The sequence below is a fragment of the Pygoscelis adeliae genome, unplaced genomic scaffold, assembly GCF_000699105.1.
Source record: "Pygoscelis adeliae isolate BGI_AS28 unplaced genomic scaffold, ASM69910v1 Scaffold238, whole genome shotgun sequence".
NCBI lineage: Eukaryota > Metazoa > Chordata > Aves > Sphenisciformes > Spheniscidae > Pygoscelis > Pygoscelis adeliae.
In genome coordinates, this window is record NW_008825285.1 from 137064 (window position 1) to 157794 (window position 20731).

General features: G+C 40.1%; 1 protein-coding gene across 2 annotated transcripts in view; it reads left to right on the forward strand.

Annotated features, from left to right (window-relative positions):
- DIP2C (DIP2 disco-interacting protein 2 homolog C (Drosophila)) overlaps positions 1–20731 on the forward strand; it is a 155134-nt gene that overhangs the window by 104107 nt on the left and 30296 nt on the right. For both annotated transcript variants that reach the window (XM_009329878.1, XM_009329880.1), the window contains exons 28-30: positions 2784–2914; positions 12815–12983; positions 13957–14127. In XM_009329878.1, coding sequence (XP_009328153.1) covers positions 2784–2914; positions 12815–12983; positions 13957–14127 — 471 coding nt within the window. The remainder of the gene's footprint in view (positions 1–2783; positions 2915–12814; positions 12984–13956; positions 14128–20731) is intronic.

The following is a 20731-nucleotide window of genomic DNA, read 5'->3' on the forward strand; positions in this document are numbered from 1 at the left end:
CTGGCCTTCCTGCTATCACGCCTGGCTGGCAGGTGGTACATTGCTCCTGATTTGTAACTCCTCTTGATTTTTGGTAATAGAAATTGAATTGCTTCCTCTCTTGCAGTCATTATTTGATTCCATTAACATGAAATTAGTTCTTCTATACTCACTGTGGTACTGTGTGTGGTGAGTTTAGCCCCACTCCTCCTCCTCAGACTAAAAATTTAATTCCGATACCCCTGCAGATAGCCCAGTAGCTTGTCTGCCTGAAGCATTCTTCAACTGCAGCATCTATTCTTTCCTTTTTATGAAGGAAATGAGACCCAGTCATCCCTTTTCTACTTGTTCCAGTGCCCATTCACTGTTTGCTCTTTATTGCAACTCAACTGCTGGCCATTGGTTTTTAATATTCTCTTCTTCATGCTATTAAGGGAACTGCCGATGTCTCTGGTATATTCACCTGGTACAAAACTAGAGTAATCAGCAAAAAAAATTAATTGATGGATTTCTTTGATAAACTTAGGCATCTTGAGCTCTTTAAATCTCTTTTCTGGCATTTTCTCTAACTTTGTAGCCACAATTTATCGAAGCTGTCTTTTCTAGCTGCTAACATACATATTATTCCAATATTGGTTTCACCAACATGCAGGCAGAGGTAAAATCACTCTCTTACTCTTACCTGTTACTTCCTTACTCCTATCTGTTGCATATCCATGGATTATGATTACTTCAGCAATTTTTGCTGACATATCACACTTATAGCTTGTATTGAATTCCTCATAATCTTTGGCATCATTCGTCTATTTTCAGAAGCTGTCAGCATACCTTATAAACAAAGAAAGCATCTTTTTCCCAGTTTTCAGATGGAGAATTTGAAGCACAGAGCAGTGAAGTGACCAGCCCAAGGTTGACTGACGGTTAAATGGTTGAGCTGGCTGAAGGTCACATATCAGACACTCCTGAAAGATGCATTTCATCTAGCTTTAAATAGCTACAATGCCTACAGATGCGGACTAGTCATTGGGCTCCTCAATAATCAACAGAGAGAAGCAGGGACTTTTAGAGTGTAATTTATCTGACTTATCTGAAACATTATTTTTGAATGGGGTGAATGTCACATAAGTCTTCATTTCTTCTAAAGGGAGCCTTAAATGATTGTTTCAGATGCAGTCATCCATATTAAATCAGGTCTGAATTCCACCTTATCAGACTTGCAGAAATTACTGCTAATTATGCAAAGTCAGTATTTGGAGAGCTTCAAAGACAGTCAAAGGCAGGGTAAGTGGAAGAACCTTTTCTTAATGTAGCTAAAGGGAAATCCAGATAAATCTCTCGAGGAATTCTTGATTAGCTTCTGATACCTGGGTCACAAAGCTTCCAGATCACTGACCTAGCAGGTTTATGTAAACAGTTACCATCTACTAGATCGTCACTAGTGATTAATTAATTATAAAAGGATCATAAGAGGCCACAAGGCTTATATTCATAATGCAGTGGTGCTAAATTTAAAAAATGGCTAAACAATTTATGTGGCTTCTGAAAAGTTGATAAATGTTTTGTAATCACTTTGGAAGTAGTAGATTCCACTTATGTTTACTCTCAACTTTTTCACTGGCTTGCACCCAGTATGGCGTAAAAATTCACAGAATGACACCAGTTCTGGCGCTACAGAGTTCAGTTTAATCCTGTGTGAAAAGGTGATCTTGATTCAGCTAGAGTAGAATTAATCTCTGCAAACTGCAGATGATCACACTGTGGACACCTGTTTTGAGCTGGTCTTTTTGCATCACTTGGAACATGTCCAGCCTCAGTTATGGCTCTCATTGGTAATGGAGAAAAAGTCACTTCTGGAGCTTTGTTCCCCTGTTTACCTTAAGATAAAATAAATTTTATGTTCCAAGTGCCTGTCCCCCTCCACTGACTCTAACAGTATATAAGGCAACTAGCTCACTATGTGGCAGGGATCAAAGGTTAGATGAGTTAAATCCTATCCAGGCCGTCTTTCCAACATGGGTATCTTTCTTGTTATTAACAGAGAGGGCAAAGCTTAAAAGATATAATTCTGTTCCTGCTCTAGTTAGAACTTCTAAGCCAGGATGGGTGAGTGTGGGAAACTTCCCAACACTGGAAAAAAAAATCAGAAGAATTTCCTTTTGATCAGGTTTTTTGTTTCTACTTTCGGCTTGTTTTATCTCTGAGAGCTTTCTTACCAAGATTTTTAAGAGTCTGTTTCTCAATTAGGAGCTGGATAACATGAAGACATTTTACAGAACCGTTACTAAGTTTATTGGGGATCTTTATCACCAAATGATTAGGTCCTTAGTACCATTTTGCATGCAAAATCCTCTTCAACTTAAAAAGTGCATTGGCATTTTTTATTTATTGTATTAAGAAATATGTACTTAGAAATATGTTACTGATGATCAACAAAATACTTCAAATTACATTCGGATCCTGCAGTCATTCATTCCTTTGTTCTTCCAGAAATTTTAGCTTGTTATCATTAGCTTTGCATACAGCTTGAAGCACATCTTTAAACCACTCACAGCTTTCTCCCTAAATCACTTCAAACTTATCATTCATTCTGTCTGCCCTCCCCTTTCACGGTTATTTGGATGCCCTCTTGAAGGAAAATTATGTTTTCTTAGATATAAATTACATGTGTGTTTACACTGAGAAGAAAGTCAATATTTATTTGTTTTCTTTATCCTGTAACTGATTTAAGCACTTGGCGCAGTTTGGGAATGAGCCTTCCGAATGACATAGTTCATCATTTTAATTACTTTGCTGTTGTCTTTCAGATGTCTCATGCAGCCACTAGTGCCTTTTGTCGTTCTATTAAGCTGCAGTGTGAGCTTTATCCCTCCAGAGAAGTCGCTATCTGCTTGGACCCCTACTGTGGACTTGGGTTTGTCCTCTGGTGCCTCTGCAGGTGAGGTTTCTCCTCAACCTTTTAAAATACCATTTCTGTTGTACTATGACACAACAAAACGGATGATGTGAGTGATAAAAGGATGGGAAGAACATACAAAACCTCTGGGACTGACATAGGCAATTGGAATTGCTGGAAGCTATATTGAGGGTGCTGTACGGAGAATACGCTTTGTTTGAGCTGGGCATGGCCATAGGTATTTAGACTTATGAGTGCAGAACATCAGCACGGCTGCTCCTTGACTCCCTACTGTTCTACTGCTGTCTCTGCAGAGTCTGGCTAGTTTTATCTGATGAAGGCAGCGCTCTACCAATATTATCTTGAGGAAGTGGTTTCCTGGTATATTCTTTTTCATTCTCTAATCTGAAAGCATGAGTAGGTATCAGGGGCTTCCTCATTTGTGGGACTTATGGCTGTGATTTTTGCAGAGACATGGAAGGATACTTCTATGGCAGTAGCAAAGCTATCAGAAAAAAACATTTCTAGTGAAATGTGATTCAGCTTTTTTTGTTAACAAGAAGTTTAGAAATTTAACAATTCTGTCAATCTCTATACTCAGGGAAGTTGCAGTTCAGCACTGAAAGCAGTTCCATCGATTTTTTTCTTTCTTTTTTATTTTTTTTAAGTTAGCTGGGTTGATGCAGAGGCAAAGGGGAAGAGCTATGGGAGTGTTAATGGAACACATTTTTATGAAGACATCTTAGAGTCACAGTAGTCCGACATCTTTGCTCCCTACATAGAAAGTTCTTTGGTGTTAGCAGTACTGCTGGTTTTAGTTACTAAAATGAAGCTAACCCAGGGCAATAAAAATATTCTGGATAAACTTTTTACCAATTTACTAAATTCCCGAAGAAAGCTTTATTTGATAACACCTGCAACAATTTGTTTTCAGCAAGTATTGTTTATTTAAAAGTAGGCTATTGGCCTGTCTTGTTGCCCTTTTAAAATATTGGCTATTAAATATTAAATGGGCCAAAGATTAACGGTATTATCTTATTCATTCTTGATCAGTCTTTCTTGATTTAAACTATACTTGCCCTAATATTAGTTCAGATTTTACATAGGGATCAGAGATTTCTTGGTTTTGAAAAATCTTTTTTTTCAATGTCTTATTTCCCCAACACAAAAATAAAAATATTGAGGCTGCAAAAAAACTCAGAAAACCTTTCAGAAATTTTGAGATTTTAATTAAATCACTCTGTTTAAGTTAAATTTTTAAAATGTTGATTTTTTTAAGTCAGTTGAATATTTCTTATATGGACTTATGTGTTTCAGCATGCCCTGATGTCAACGCTGTTAGGCCTTCGCTCTGCTGGGGGCTAAGCCAAATCTGCCATGATGCATTCAGTGAGACCAGGGAAGGACTGTAGAGCACCATAGGAGAGTTCAGCTAAGGAGTGTGTTATTATATGGGATAATGTTGGGACACAGACCATCCAAGAATAACTTCTATGCAACATCATGGTAGAGCTGTAAAATACAGATAGATGTTGATCTGTCCAAAACCCAAGTAATTTGTGGTGCCCATGAATCTCCTGAATACAGAAATTTTTGTTTCTTACAGCACCATATTTGCAACAAATAAGCATTTGCTGCCCTTAGGTCCTTCCCAATACTGATAGTATTCAGCCTTTTAGGAGGAGAAGATTGTTTATGAGTGGCAAGTGAATAAGGCAGCAAGCCTTTGGGAGAAAGCAATCAAGGTCTGCGCCCCTCCGTAGCTTATAGAAGGAATAGAAAATTTTATACCATTTTCAAAGAAGAGAAAGGAAATGAGGGACTTGAAGGAACTGAGATCAAACCAGCAACATTCTAATCTTATGAACCATCATGTCAATCTTTTCTTTGCCACTGATCTCCTGTTCCTGTAAGACGAGAAAAGTTGCAGGCTGCTTGAATTGTGACTGTCATTTAGGGAAAGCTGACATCAGATACAGCTTCATTACTTCCACTTACAAACTTAATTTCCATTTCATTACTATTTTAGAATGAGTATTATTTAATGTGATAGCAAAAAATACATTCTGGAGGTTATTAGACTCTAACTCTTCATAATTTAAAACTTTGCAACTTTGCATTTTACTCTTTGTAGTTTAGCATACCCAAATCCTCCCCAACATTGTACAGCCCAGATTTCTGCCTCAGAGGATTCTACTGTAAAGTTATGATTGCCTGTCACCACTCCCATTAACTAAATTAATACTTCTAATGGCATATGGAAATGAAGTTAGATCTTCAATTTTTCATCAGCTAGGGTGTTTTGAGAGTTAAATAGGAACTCTTCCTTTTAGGAGCCCAACAGGAAGAGAAAGCAGCCTCCTGTGCTGGTTGTGGTTAAAATCACAAGTACATTTTAATTCCTTTATTAACTAGACCAAAAGAGGCATTGACTGAGGAATGAAAGAAAAACTAACCTTTTATCCCCGTTGTAGGTGCTTAGACGTTGTGCTGGCCTGCTCCACTGCGGTGCCCCAGAATGCCCTATTCTGTGAGGTCAAAGCTACTTAGGAAAGCTGCTGGAGCATGGAGCCAGCCCTTTGGTAAGTTTGGAATATATTGCATAGTTTTGCAAAGTTCTTATTTTTAAAAAATTTATTATTTTATGGCCTAAAGGGTATAAAATAATAAAGAAAAGAAACCTTGCAAAGCAGAGCAATACATTTTAAAAAAAAGGGATTTACCACGTTCCCTCTAAACTGGCTGCATGCTCCAGCAGGGTTTCCTTGGAACCTTTGTCATTGAACAGCACATCATGGGTGTGGCGGCAGTCATCAGCCCCATGTGAGTTCACAAACCCCAAACTTCCTAATTTTAACAGGTTCTTACTAATGACTCAATAAAATAATACATTATTTTTGCATTTTTCTCTTTAATAATCTCATCCATTCTGAGAGGGTGATCCTAGTATTCTGACTTGGCATTGCATTACATTTTAAAATGTATTACATTCTTTGAAAGAAAAAAAATCGTGTCCTCCAATGTAAAAAAAAATCATTACTAAATCCCATTGTTCAAAAATGCTTCCTGAAATTAAGATGTCCCTATCTTGACACTGCTCACTGTGGGGCAGAATAGAGCATTCTGCAGTTTGTTAGTGAGGATTTACTTAATTGGTAGTTGCTGAGTGATGCAATAGAATAAGAATTTTCCCTCCATTTTAGCCCAGCTAAGCCAACCCATATTGCAGTTCTACTTTTACTACTGGAAGATAGAATTGTCCTGGCTGAAATTAAAATTAAGTACGTGAATAATTTTAAATAAATTATATATATATATTCTCAGAAACTGAGATTATAATAGTACAAGTTAGTATGACTCAAACTGAACCAGAGGAACTGAATTTTCCGGTTCACGGTGGCCACATAATAAATACCGTGAATGCTGTACAATGGTCCTGGGAAGGCTTTCCAGGTAAGGTGCAGTGAAGTGGCTTTCTCCTGTCCTGCTGCTGCTGTGTCTGTTCCATAGCCACAAGCTGAAGTCCCCAGTGGTGCTGCTGGGTAGCTTCTGCAGCAAGAGACTGCAAGGTTTCTTATTAACCAAAGAGGTGGAACTGTGCAAGAAGTAAGTAAGGAATTGCAGCATTAACACGAGAACTGCATTTTAGAAAACTTTATTGTGCTAGGACTCATTAATTATTGTTACATTTTTTTATGCTAACTTGAATATATCTGGTAGGCATGAGCTTTTCACCTAATTTCCAGCCCATTTATAGCAAATTAAAGGCAAGACTGCATAAAGAACCCTAAATGCCACATCAGAAAAGGATAATTCTGACATGGGAAGTGAAGGCTATGAACATAGCCATCTCTCACATGTTTTGCAAAGTGCGTAACTGGGGCAGGAGGAATGTGAAGGTGTCTCTGCCCACACGCTGCCGTGTGTGCCGTGGAGTCTTTAGCCAGTGGCAATTTGTGGAAGAGGCAGTTTGCATTTCTTCCACATTACAACAGGTCTGTTAAACTTGCCTCAAGTCTAGAAGGTTCAAGGGCAGCTGAAAGCCCTGATTTACCTTGATGTGTGATTTCTGCAATGTGTTGACAGACTTAACTCCACCAGCTCTGTAGACCTGCCCTCACATGGGGGAGTAACTGGGGCAGGAGAGGTGGTGCTAAGGCACCACCTGAGTGGTGCTCAAGTCTGGGCAATGGCTTATAAATACAAATGGTACTGTAATGACCTGAGCTGGACATGTTTAGCCTCTGCCTGCCTTAGGACGTCTCTAATGCCAATGCTAACAGAAATGGTGCTGCCATCTATATCATCTAATTAACCTTAGGCTGTGGTTTCTGTATGCAGGGCAAGATGGCTGTCTCTTTTTTCTTCAATACAAAAAGGAAACAGTGGCCAAATTTTTAGAACTTGCTCACCTGCTTTGAAGTATTTAGGTAAAGGGACTTTGTGTTGGAATGGCACTGAGCACCACAAGTTCTGTCAAGAGACGGTATGATTTCCACTGCTGGTGCTGCTGGGTCATGTGTTTGTGCTCAGGAGCAGTCAGCAACACGCTTCCCAGTGACACACAGTTCAGAAGTGCCCAGTAGCAGCCCAGAGCTGTGTTAGAAAGCTTCCCTTGTGAGGCTTAGAGATTGCTGAAACACTTCTCTGAAAGGAGGAGGTTAAAGCTTTTGGAGGACATGCCAGTAACAAGAAGTTCGAGTCACCTCTGGCTCTCATTCTGGGCAGACAGCACGGTCCCAGCAGGCAGTGCAGGCACTACGGGAACACAATACTGGCATTTCAGTGTTAACCAAAGACTTACGGGTATCTGATTGGGGTACCAGCACCAGAGCTTGGGTTAAAGCAGAGTGAGGGGTTATGGCACCACTCTCACCGACTCCCAGTATGCTGACGTGGAAGTTGTAAAGACTGCACCTATTCTCAGCACTAGAAGCCTGTCAAGGTGTATGGGTGAGGTCCTTTCCTTTCTGGGAAAATTTGTGTGCCCTACACAATGATCCCTTTTGCTGTACATTAGTTAAAATTCTTTGTGAGATATCCCTGTCTCTCCAGTACTGATTGCTTATCTGCTTACCATATGCAGTCGTGCTCTTAGTGCACTGTATGCCAGCTGGGCACCTTTGAACTCTGCAGATCATGTGAAGTCCTTTACTTGTTCTCCAAAAGCCCTTTTTCTGTGCATATATGGGTCTCCAGGAGAACTGAAGATTTTATTTTGGCCCAAGTCCTATGAAGCCTAGGTCAGACATATGCCCAAACACTCTCCTCTGTGGCCTGTACCTTCCTTCCTACAAGCTGTGGTCCAGATGATTGTGAAGGCTTTTGCTCAGTCCAGTTCAGGTTCCCTCAGCAAGCAGACTCTTTTCACAGACTTTGAATTAGGTGCATGGCAACTCAATTATTTCAGGCCCTACCAAATGCCCAATTCCCATACCTGTCCCTCATCACCAAATGCCAAATATCATCTGTAGAAATGCAGAAAAAAAATATACTTACAAGACTCAGCAATACCTACCTGCCTCCTGCAGTTAAGTGGGAAAGCAGCTCATATCACCTGAGAAGGATGCCAGAAGTAAGGGCAGTGGCGGTTCAGTAGCCTGCCAGAATGCAATTCCAAATTGCAGTTGCCATTTGTCAGCATTTATTGCCCTGCTGAAATTTCTGGAACTGTAATAAAACCTCAGACTTTACTGTTAATCTGCCTCAGGACAGCATGGGGTAAATCTTTGATTCAGTGGAACAGTTAATTGCCAAGATGTCCTTCCAGGCATCTCTGTATGCTGCCAAAACAGCCTGCCAGGCAGTGGAACCGGTGTTGTGATCAGATGGCACCGTCATACCAAAATACATCCTGGTGCATTTAACTGGAGTATTCCTGTCCTTGGGCAGCCCTTGCTCAGTGCAGGCAGACAAGGCTCTTCACTTACTGCCAAAATCGAAGGCTTTGTCTGCCATGTGAATACTTTTTTTTCCTCCGGATTGCTTCCCTAAAGGAAGACAGTATTTCTAAAATGTGATCTCCCACCTCAGCTACCACTGCATTTCACTCTCTGTCTGCATCCCGAAAGGCATTGTGACAAGACGATGCAGGGGTGCTCTATAGACGCTCTCCTTTTTTGTCTTCTTTTTTGCCTACTCCTTTTGCATTTTCTAAAAATGGTGGAGATTGATAAACAGATGTCCAGGTCTGTCAGATAGTCTCTGCAGTTCTGCACTGTGTCTACTCCTGTTACAAGACTTGCATCAAGAGACAGAGTTACCTTTGTGAGAACAGATTTCTACAGCAGTGGAAGAAACAATCTTGCTTCAGTTCCTTCCCAGTATTTATATAACTAAATTCCTGCGCCTACTCCAATAGATCATATATTGTTGCAATTTCAGAATGGTAATTTTAGCTTCCACAATTTATATTTAAACCCTCAACTTTTCCTAATATCCCATCTGATCCCCCTGATGCCACAGTGTTCACCATGATTCTGTTGCTTCCAGTATGAGAATAGCAAAGCTGACAGCCTAACTATCTCTTGATGAGTACTGTGTTTCAAGAAGATGAGATGGAACTGTCTATTTGTTCAGTGCCTCGGTTTCAGGATTAACTCTACCATATCTAGAATGTGCCATACATAGATGTACCTACCATACATCTCTACCATACCTAGAGTTACATCTCAGCTTCATTGACAGAACTTCCTATAGGTTTGGGACCATATCTAGCTTTATCTAGCATCTCCAAAGCAGCCTTCCACAACTGCAGTCTGTTCAAGCACGTGGTCCACTGCTTGATTGTTGGCATCCATACTAAGCAAACACCCTCTAACATCTCACAGTGATTTGAAACCACCAGAGTGATAGAACTGTTTCAACCAGCTATACAAGGGAGTATCTTTTTTTTTCTCAGCTTCCCTCCACCAAAACATTGGTGACATACAGCTTCTCAGGGGTTAACCTGGAAATATAAAGTCTGTGAATTTGCAAGGATATGTGGCTACCAGGAACGTTTTGTTGCTTGGAGTCATTCACAAAACCTACATAATGTTTCTGAGCTTGATTCAGGAAGGTGAGCCAAGTTATGACTGACATCGTGGTGGCCAGGTGCTGCATAAACCACTTCAGCTGTGGAACTGGCACATTCACCCCAGAAATACGTCTTTGTAGTTCTTCTCCTAGCTCCACCAACTACTCTAGCAAATCAGATGATATGCATGGGTTATTAAACCACAGCTTGGTAGGCAAAGCCTGTGTTGGTCATCAAGTTTCCAGGCATGTTACCATCTTTCTGTAGGTTTATGCACTGTAGACAGGAGCAGCACACATCTGAGGCTCTGCACCACAGAAATTTTCCTTCCTGCTAGATATTTCCTGCTGCACTGCAGTTTAATTCTGAACTCCTCAGCATTTCTGAGGGATTAGAAAACTCAGAAAAGGTGCTAGCAACATCTTCATTTATTTCTGTCTAATCAGAGTGATTTTTTTAGTCAAAGTCTGATCATAAGAGTGTTTGGTTCCCTCAGTCTGAAGAAGTTGGGGTTATTTTCCATCCAAATCCTTGTGCTTTGCTGCATGGCTGTTGGTGGAAGGTTAAGGGCAAACACAAGTATCTTTCTTACTTGTCCAGCATAAATTGATCAAGAGAGGGAGACAGTTCACCCCCACACTGTTGCTGAGGGGGAAAAGATTTGTCTTTGGTGTAAATTTGTATTCCCAAATTGCACCATTTTGGACTATTTCCTGGTGAAGTGCACTTGGAACCAATTTTCTGTTCTTCTACTGAAAGCAATGCAGGTTTTTCCTCCCTTATTACTGGGGAGTTTGTGTGGGCACTTTTCAGTACAGGGATAAAGTTTGTTCTTTTGATTTTGTTTTTATTTTGGGATGTTCTGCCCAGTTGAATAAGTGGCACTTAAGGGATCTTAATGCGGTTCTGAGTAATAATTCTCCCACATTTGACCCCCTGGCAGCTTGTTTATTATTGTGCGGATTTTTTTTTCTCCTGATAGTAGTTGCATCAACTAGAGGAGTTCAAGGACAGGGGGAAGGGTTTGATGCTGAATCTCTGTATACCATATTCGTACGGATTGGACCCCAGCCCAGGTTCTTACTCGAGTGGTTACAGCTTCCCATTTGTAAGAATTATTTATTTACCAGACAGATCACACACCTTGATTGTTTGTGGGGCCCTGACCCTAAATTTGCGAAGAACTAAGACCTTTTGGTCTTCTCTGGAAAACTTAATAGAATTGGCTGAGAAAGAAAGAGTGAAGTAATATTTATAGTAAAAACTGTTACTACTCCCTAGCTGGGTTTGATCTGTCACTTGAGCTCAGGGCATACTCCTTTCAGGCTTGGGTAACTTTGCCAAGATCTCTTTTCACATGTTTATGAAGCACATGCTCAAGGTTCAGTCATACTTTATTCTGATCCCGTAAAAGCAACATAAAAGCATAATGCTTCATTTGACCGTCCTGTGCTATAGTCATTATGTCAACCGTATCCGAGAACACATCGCTTCGTGGCAAGTCACTGGTCATGAATCATCAAGAGTGGCGTAAATGTGGACAAGCAGTCAAAGATAAAATTCTTACTGTATGATAAATGAAATTATTTGAACTATAGTTCATACATATTCCATGACATCCTCTGGCTCATACTCCAGCAGAGACCTAAACTATTTGGATTATTAACTGCCATTGTGGCTGGACTTGTACACCTTTTATGCCTTTATCATACCAAGTAAAGACATCCTGGTCACACAAACCTTGTTCTAAATTGCACAGCTTTTGAAAGCACTCTCATCTGGGTTTGGGGGGAAGTGGGGGCACTCGCTCACCAAGGAGGGGAGCTGTGTGAGCAGCCCATCTTCAAGAATTGCAAAGGTGTGTATCTTCTTCCTAATGTCAAATGTTACAGAGATGCTCATATTCCTGAAAATAAAGTTCCATTACGTGTCTTACCTCGGGCATTTGGATTTGAAAATGTCAAGCTTTACTTTACCAAGCTGGCATTCCAAGTTTTCGAGTCACAAATGAATTTCTCTCATGTGCATCATAAATCTCTGGGGCTTTATGGTCTTTTCTCAGAACTTCTATGATCTGGGGGTTTTATGCTATGACCATTCTGATTTGAAATATCTACAAATCACAAATTAAGATGTGAGGGGGACTGTAAAATTGATGGTAAATCTGCCTGTCTGAGATGAGTGAACAACATAGCACCCACGGGAAATAAAGACATCAAATTGGGCATATTTTTTTCCCTTGGGGAGAATCTTGGGTACCAGAGAAATTAGCTCTGCATAATTGTTTCCTTCAGGGACCCTGATAAGTGTCTTTTCTCAATACTTATGCTCACTAGGTATCCAATAAACAAGAGATGTAGTATATTTGGGTTTTAAAAGTTCATAAAACTTTCACAGAAGAAATTTAAAGCCACAAGGATTGTTAAATTGGGGCCAGATTTACTCCCTTGAACATGACTGCAAACCTCTTGCTTGCCTCAGCAGGAGAGAGGTTATTTCCATATTAAGCAATCAAGTACTCTTTTAATCAAGGTATCTTAAAATGGTAATTACTCAATCTTAATTATTTGTCAGCAACACATAATTTTTGTTGATATTATAATAATGTTTATTAGTACCATTAATAACCGAGCTATTTTGCTCTCTTCAGTACAGTTCTAACAGCAAAGTCCACGGGCATTTTGAGTAAATTAGTATTTTAGGAGCATGTTCTGCCTGCATTCCTCAGGATTCCTCACAGACTCTGAAGGTATAGCAAAAAACAGAGTTAAACTTCATGTTAAACTATTGGACCTGTAGAACACTATGACATTACATGGTTCATCCCGCGCTGTGATAACCTTTATATTCTAGTACTCCATAGCTTGTAAACATCTGTGGACACAGGCGTTTAGCATGCGTTAACGAATCTTGTGTCTTTACAGCGTTTATTCAGGACACCAGTCTATTTTGATTCCTCCCTCAGAACTGGAGACCAATCCTGCTCTGTGGCTTCTTGCCGTGAGTCAGTACAAAGTGAGAGACACTTTTTGTTCCTATTCGGTCATGGAGCTTTGTACTAAGGGACTCGGTTCGCAAACAGAGTCACTGAAAGTGAGTAATTCTGTCGTCCTGCGCAACCTTCCGTCTGCACGGTGGTGTTTGAGAGCCTTGCCTGCCGTGAACGACTGTGCTAAATGTCTGCAGCGAGGAGAAAGTCATCAGAGGGCAAGGGCAGCTTCCACAGAACCCGTGTCATTCCTTGCCAAAGGCTATATATAAATATCAGTCATTCTCTTTCAGATCACAAGGCTTTTAAACATCAAGGAAAGGCTTTTATTTACCTAAGCTTTCTGATCTGTATTGCAGCCTATGTTGATAGGCAAGTGTTGGAAAACAGAGGTGTAAACGTCCAAGAGGCCCAAGGAGTGTTGTATTGTATATTATGTTTTATGAATTCCCTGATTATATGAAGTACTCGTTTGGTTTTGGCTCCTGTAGTTAAATAATCACGTACTTAAAAGTACCATATTGTTTTAACTGGATTGTCCTCATGGTATGGGGGGGGCGGGGGGAAGGGGTGTATCTTCTTTTTTTTTCCCCAAAATTAAAAGCCAGGTAGCCAGTTACATTTCTGAAGTCATCTAGAATTTCCAGTATGCTACTGAAATAAATTAGATCTTGGGATACTGATATTTATGATTGTCTCCAGCCTTTACCATCCTCGCTTAATAATTTCCTAATCAGTTTTTTCAAGGCTAGACACTACTTCCTGTTTGCCATTATTCACTCTCTTTCCGAATTAATATTGGGAAATAGCATTCCCTCCCTTCAGAATTAGCATACCCATCTCTTCCTATGTGCTAATGTTGAGATGACAAGCAAGTATGTCTGCTCTTCTACAGCTATTAGACTGTCATCTGGCCATCCGGCCTCCAGGAAAGACAGAAATTATCCTGGCACCTTAGCCTTTATTCTGCTGTTCCTCTTGAATCATAATACCGACATAATACACTTAAGTACTACTAACTGGTTTTCATTAAATCTGCCCATTTGTGGCCTTTGTTACATTTTAACTTCTTTTTAGGCAAGGGGACTGGACCTTTCACGTGTACGGACATGTGTAGTAGTGGCTGAAGAACGACCTCGGATAGCTCTTACTCAGTCATTTTCAAAATTATTTAAAGACCTTGGTCTCCATCCACGGGCTGTCAGCACATCACTTGGCTGTAGAGTTAACCTGGCAATATGTTTACAGGTAAGATTTTTCTTAAAGATTTTTCGTAAGGCCTCCTTAAGCTCAAAGTTGTTTTATGAAAACGGTTTTCAGTAAGAAGCATTCATTGTATTTCCTTTGGCTGCTTGGTTGTAAACATCTTAAGAAAATGCATGTGGTACTTAATGTTCTTGCATATACAGGTAGTAAATTTCTGTTACTTTGTCAACTATTCATCCCTCTCATGTTGCAATCATAGCATTTATTCTGCCCATGAATAGAGTAATTCAGAAAAGCGCATGGTAGTGACAGAATGTACTCCAAAACCAGTATTTAGTCATGTAATGTAAAATCCAGTTGCCTGGTGCTTACTTTAGTATGTTACAAAATGGATTCTTTCTGTTTATAAAGTAATTCCAACCATTACTTAATTAACTAGATAGATATTTCCCGCGCACAGGTCATTGCTTACAATGAAAAATTATTTTGCTACATCTCTTTCATTCCTTTTTGATCCACTAATCAGAAGAAAGTACCCAGGGATAATACAGGATTTAACTTGCATTCTCCAGGAAGCTTTACTGAGTCGTGATTTTAAGGACAGATGGAGCACTGTAGCTATCTGGTCTGAATTTCTGAATAGCCTCTGGGTTTTCATCCAATGATAACTACACCGAGCAAATAGTTTTAGGCCGATCTAGAGTATATTATTTTATCTTTCAGGACTTCAAGTGATGAAAGTTAACTTGCCTTTTTATAAGGTGTTCAATTTTTAATTAATTTTGCCTTATTTCTAGTTTAAATTTATCTGGCATTAGATTCAGCCATTTTTTATTTTATTACATTTTTCTCATCTAGAATAAAGAATCTCATTTCTATCATGACTCTAATACACATCTTAGTCTTTGATAAACAGATAAAGAAGCTTAAGTCATGCTTTCCTGATCTGCGTCTCATTTTTATGACTCCTGATCTCTTTCTGTCCTTCCAAATCTGGTATCAGAACTTCACATATTATTCCTGTAATGATGCCACGGGTGTCCTACTCAGATGTAATATGATTTCTGACTTAATAATCTTTTTAAATAATACAAGAATCATCTTTTGCATTGGCAGCTGCATTGGCTGGGAAGTTCCATATCCATTTGGTCACCTACCATGTCTCTAACCTCTTCAAAGTCACTGTCTCCCCAGTATAACTTGGCTGTACTCTATATATGGTGCATCCCACATTTCAAATCTGGCAGTTACCCCTAGTTTACATTAAAGGACTTCTCATGCATGTAACATGCATAATTGCTCAGGTGTGGAAGCCATAACAGATCTTCTCAGTGACGCTATAAATAAGGCATTTGCTATTTTTTTCCTGACTGTAAATGTAAAGATTTTTTTTATTTTATCCAAGAAATGTGACAAATACAGGTGATGGGTTCAGCACAGACCAATATGTCTGTGTGTTATGCCTGCATTAGCCTCTTGCCCTTTTCAACATCACTAAAGAATCCTGGCTTTCATCAGACCTTGGCTAAAAGTGACCTTGTAGTTCAGCATGTTACCAGAATACAAATACAGGAGGTACGCCACATCTCCAGTACTGCTTGCTTTCTCTCTGACTGCCAGCAGAGTATCCCTTCAGCCCAGGGTGACTTTAATTATTATTATCATCAAACATATGACAAGGCAAAGCTGAGCAGGGTTAAAAGTCATTCTGTGCCCCAGAGGTAAAGTTGTTTAGTTTGGCATTCTGTAATTGCTGCCATAAATATTCTTCAGGAATAAAAGTTTAAGAAAATCTCCTGTAGTCTCAAAAGCAGCGCTTGAATCCTTCAAAACAGTTTTACCCTAATAAAACTTAATAGTCTTGAGAGAAATATACATCTAATAGGTTAGAAACATCTATGAACTCATGCAGCATCTTCCCCCATATTTCTGTCATGGATTTGATACAAAAAGTACTGACTGAAGTTTTGAAATCTCTTCTACTGAATGTTTCTTTGCAAGAATACAGGCCTCTTCATTCTTTCTCCATATCTAGAGTCCTGGGTGATGACAAGGCAGAGAGGACAACTCGGAAAACATCTAGGAAATCTTTAGTCACTCCCACCTGAGGCAGCACAATTTGGACGGTACCAGTTTAGGCCGGTTAGCAGGTGCAGGTTGGTGTGCTTTCCCAGTCAGCAACCCAAGCAAGGTTAAACACTTGGCTGGGAGGGGCACAGCAGGCAGCAAGGACACTGGCAGCTTTCCCTCGAGTAGAAAGGGAAAACAGAGGAGAAAGAGATGAGCTGGTTACTTGCTATCAGTAATTTTCTGATTTGCTCCTGTATCTTTAGCCATCTTGAAGTGCCCATGAGATGTCTTTTACAGATGAGGGGAAGGAGGGAAGTGATGGCACACCTTCATGGCCGATAGATGAGGATGGGGCCCATCAGTTCCCCCCTGCAGCTGTAGTGGAGCTACTCCTGAAAAATAACTGAACTTCCTTGGCTTCTGGTCCATGGAGGGACCAGACATGAAAGAAGCTGTAGATAACAAGGACAGATTAGCTGTGGAAGTTTGCTTGCCACTAATGAAAATCTCCATTTCAGGCTTGCAGTGATCTCTGGACTGTTTGTGGTGGCTGTTTCACTTACGAGAGAAGTCTTTTGTTCAGGACAAATAATAAAACCAGGGAATGACACTGAGCAGCAGTAAGCCAGGTCCAATGCCCAAATATGCCTCGTTGGAAGTAATATTGTACTGGGTCTGCCTGGGATGGAGTTAACTTTTTTCATAGCAGCCCGTATGGAGCTGTGTTTTGGATTTGTGACTGAAACAGTGTTGATAGCACACCAGTGGTTTAGCTATTGCTGAACAGTTTTTGCACAGCATCAAGGCTTTCCCCGTTTCTCACTCTGCCCATTGCACCACGACCCCACTGCCCACAGCGAGTAGGCTGGGGAGAGCAAGAGGCTGGGAGGGAACACAGCCGGGACAGCTGACCCCAGCTGACCTGGGATATCCCATACCATATGATGTCATGCTCAGCGATGGAGGTTGGTCTTCCAAAGTAGCCATTGCTCAGAGACTGGCTGGGCATCGTTCTGCTTATGGGAGGTGGTGAGTGATTGCTTTTACATCACTTGGGTTTTTTTTCTCTTTCCTTCACTTATTTAACTGTCTTCATCTCGACCCACTGTTTTTCTTGCTTTTGCTTTTCCTATTCTCTGCCCTGTCCCACCAGGAGGGGAGTGAGTGAGCGGCTGAGTGGGTGCTTAGCTGCTGTCTGGGTCAACCCACTACAAATGTGCAGGAAAGCTGAATACACTCAGAGAAACTGGAAGTCCTAATCAGCATGGAGTTAGGCTGGATTTTTGCTTGACTACGTATATCTGCCTTTTGATTGTGTTAACTCCTTAGCTGAAGTTTACTTCATAGATAGTTCTTTGCAGAAATTCTTGGAAGAGTGATTGAATCAAACTGTAAAAGTGGAAAACTCTCTAAAGAAATATTATTAATGATACTGACTATGAATTTAAGAACAGCACAGAATGAGAGCCTTGAGTGAGGTGATTAACAGCCTGGCTGATCATATAGTTTAGTGTGAGGCTTCATTGAGTTCTACTAAGATGTTGCATCTCAGTCCATAGGACAAATGAAAAGCCATACACCGTCTAGTGTGGAATGAGGAAAAGCCATTTCAGAACAGGCTATATTTAGTAATGTTACCATTCCAAGTGGAATGGTTTTTGAAGCATTTACGCCGAGGATAGTTTGGCAAGTTTTAAAGGGGTTTGAAAAATTGCTAAAGATGTTACTTACAAGCATCACTGCAAAACATGTCATTTTGATAGAGAATATAAAGATACAGGATTGCATCCTTTGAAGCATCTGGTAATAGACACTGCCAAAGACTAGATACTGAATTAGACTGAATGCTCTTTCCAAACTGTCTGGAAGTTTATGGCTAGTGATATTCCAGAATAGCTTGTGGACTATTCTGTTTTCTGGGCTGAGGAACAGAATGAATTTTAATCCTTGGTCAACAATGTTTCTGAAATTAGCATTGTCTCCAATATGTTCCAGAAATGGGTCATGATTTCTGGATTCTTCACACTGCATAAAAATACTTCTAAAGATGTTTGAGTCAATAGCATCTGCCTTTGCTTTTTTCCTTCCAAGTTGTGTCATCCATGAGATCAGCTTGTGGTTCCTGGAACAACATCTTTCACAGGGATAACTGTGATCCAACCTATTCTACAGTCTTTCTAAAATACGTACCTGCTAATCACCTTTCTAAACATATCTCAATAGTCAGCTATTGACCCTTACCAGCAAAAATCCTATCCAGGCTTTCTTCTCTATGGGCTGCCTCTAACACAGCTTGGATATGATCTTCACTCCATTTCCAGTTTTTTGGACAAATTTAAGACTCAAATGTTTCAAGGGGAAGGTACCCCATTTTTTCCAAAAAGCTTTTACTGTTGTTGCCCCCTCCAAAAAAAAGGGGGGGGGGGGGGGGTATGTACATGTATGTGTGTGTCTATGTCTGTGTGTATAAAAACATCAAGATTACTTTAAAAAGGAAATCATTGTGATAATCCCTTTGGTACAAAAGAGCCTTAGTCTACCAAATGAATCTTAATTTCAGGATTAGGATCACTGACAGGCTAATCCATTGTCATTTGTATTCATTTCCTCTCAAATTTAGAGCAAATTTACTATGTTTCTTTCGATGTAATCATTTTGGACTAGATTTTTAGAGGTATGCTTTTGAAAATCAATAATTCTCTCCATCTTTAGGCACTTAAATACCATTAATATCTGACCTTTTATGGCTGTATAGGCACAGATAATGGTCCAGGGATTTGTGAGATGAAAAGATTGTATCTAGCATATTTTAATTCTCATTAACTAGCATCATAGCATGAGAGAGAGAGAGAGAAAAATAGATAAGAAAAGTAGCCTGTTTCTTACATCTGCACAGATGGTTCTCTAGGATTTTAGCTAATTCCCATTTAAACACTTGAAATAAATATTTTCATTTTATTCAACCTGCTACTCAATTTCAGTTGAGGAAAAACTTCTAGAAGTTGTTCATTTTCCTTAGTTAACCCTGAAAATGTAGTAACGAATCTGCACAAGCTAGGGCAGGAGAGCAGGATTCATCTTGCTTTTTTTACGTCACCTTTAAGTTAGACGGCAAGGTTAAGTGAGTTATCTAAGATCCATCTATAGTCAGTAGAACCAAAGAACTACTTCCAGAGAGAGCTTCATTCAGCCTATGTCAGCAGCCTATCTTGGGATGGGATCCATCACCATCAGGAGATACTTCCTACCTTATACTGCACACTTTCTTCTTTGATGGCTGAAGTTATATGAAGTGAATCCTTCCTTCACCATCTAGCAAAGGGAACTTTGTTAGTCAATTCAGGGATTAAAGCTAACGTTTCTTTTTACTTAGTGATAGATCACATTTTTTGAGGATCTTCCATATCAAAAGTAATAAGGAATAGCCTGTGAAGAATGCAACAGGAGATCATGCACTTTATCAGAGGTATGATTCACACTTAGCAATGTAGTACAGCTCTGGGTGAGTTCCCTCAGATTCTGTGTCTTCCCACCTTTACTATGAGTCATGCCATGAAGTTCTTTTCACAGCTCCAGCTGCTGTGCTTGCGTACATGAGATTGTTAAGTGCACATCAAAAATTTCATTTCTGAGCATCACTGGAGCAGAAGTAGACTCAGAGTAAACATTGAGACCACATCCTTAGATAGCAAAACAAAACAAAACCCAAAACAACAGTTATTTTTAAATTCTTAGGACTTCTGATTTCCTAGTTCCTGGTTTTTAACTCTGGGGAGGGAAGCAGGGGAGGGCATGCAGCTTGGCCTTTGACTTCAGTGGAAATTGGGTACAGGCTGAGTGCTGGCACATGGTCATCCCTACTGCTGACTTGTTGAGGAGTCCTCTGTGCAGTTTTGACCTGCAGTGTTTTCCCAGCGAATAAAAGCCTGGCATGTTGCAGAGGTTTGCACGGACCAGGGATGGTTCACTGGTGACAGCCTATGCACGGGCAGGAGATTTATTTAGTCCAAGGGATGTGACTTATGATGTACCCGTTTTCAGACACAAAATGATGTTTGGCCCATTTTATTTCCTTGAACACTACCTAGCATGTCCTTAGTAAGTATCAGATACAACAGAAGTCATGTTGGTTTTTTCCTGTTACCAGCATTACAGCTGCTCTCTGTCTCTGAGAGTCTTGCAAAATGAATGTGCACGGGTAAATTGAGTCGGTCACTCTGGTCTTGGCTAAGATTCTGCTCCTTTTGAAACACTGTCAGAGTATCTCAGCTGCAGCTGGCTGCAGAAGGACAATGCTGAGACTTCAGCTGACGTTTCTCAAGCCCTTCCTTAGTTAATAGCCGTATGAGCCTCTGGTACTCTCAAAGTCCTCTCTGGACCTGCAGTATAGTCACGAACAATGAATTATATAACTGATGAATTTCAACAATTCTCCTGCTTTCTTGCAGTTACACTGCAGTGTTCAACCTGGATTATTAGTAATATTTCTATTTTGGGGCAGCAATGTAATGAGAAGATCCATCCTATTTTTTTAAATGCTTCATCTTCCCCCGCATCCAAAATAAACCTATTTTAA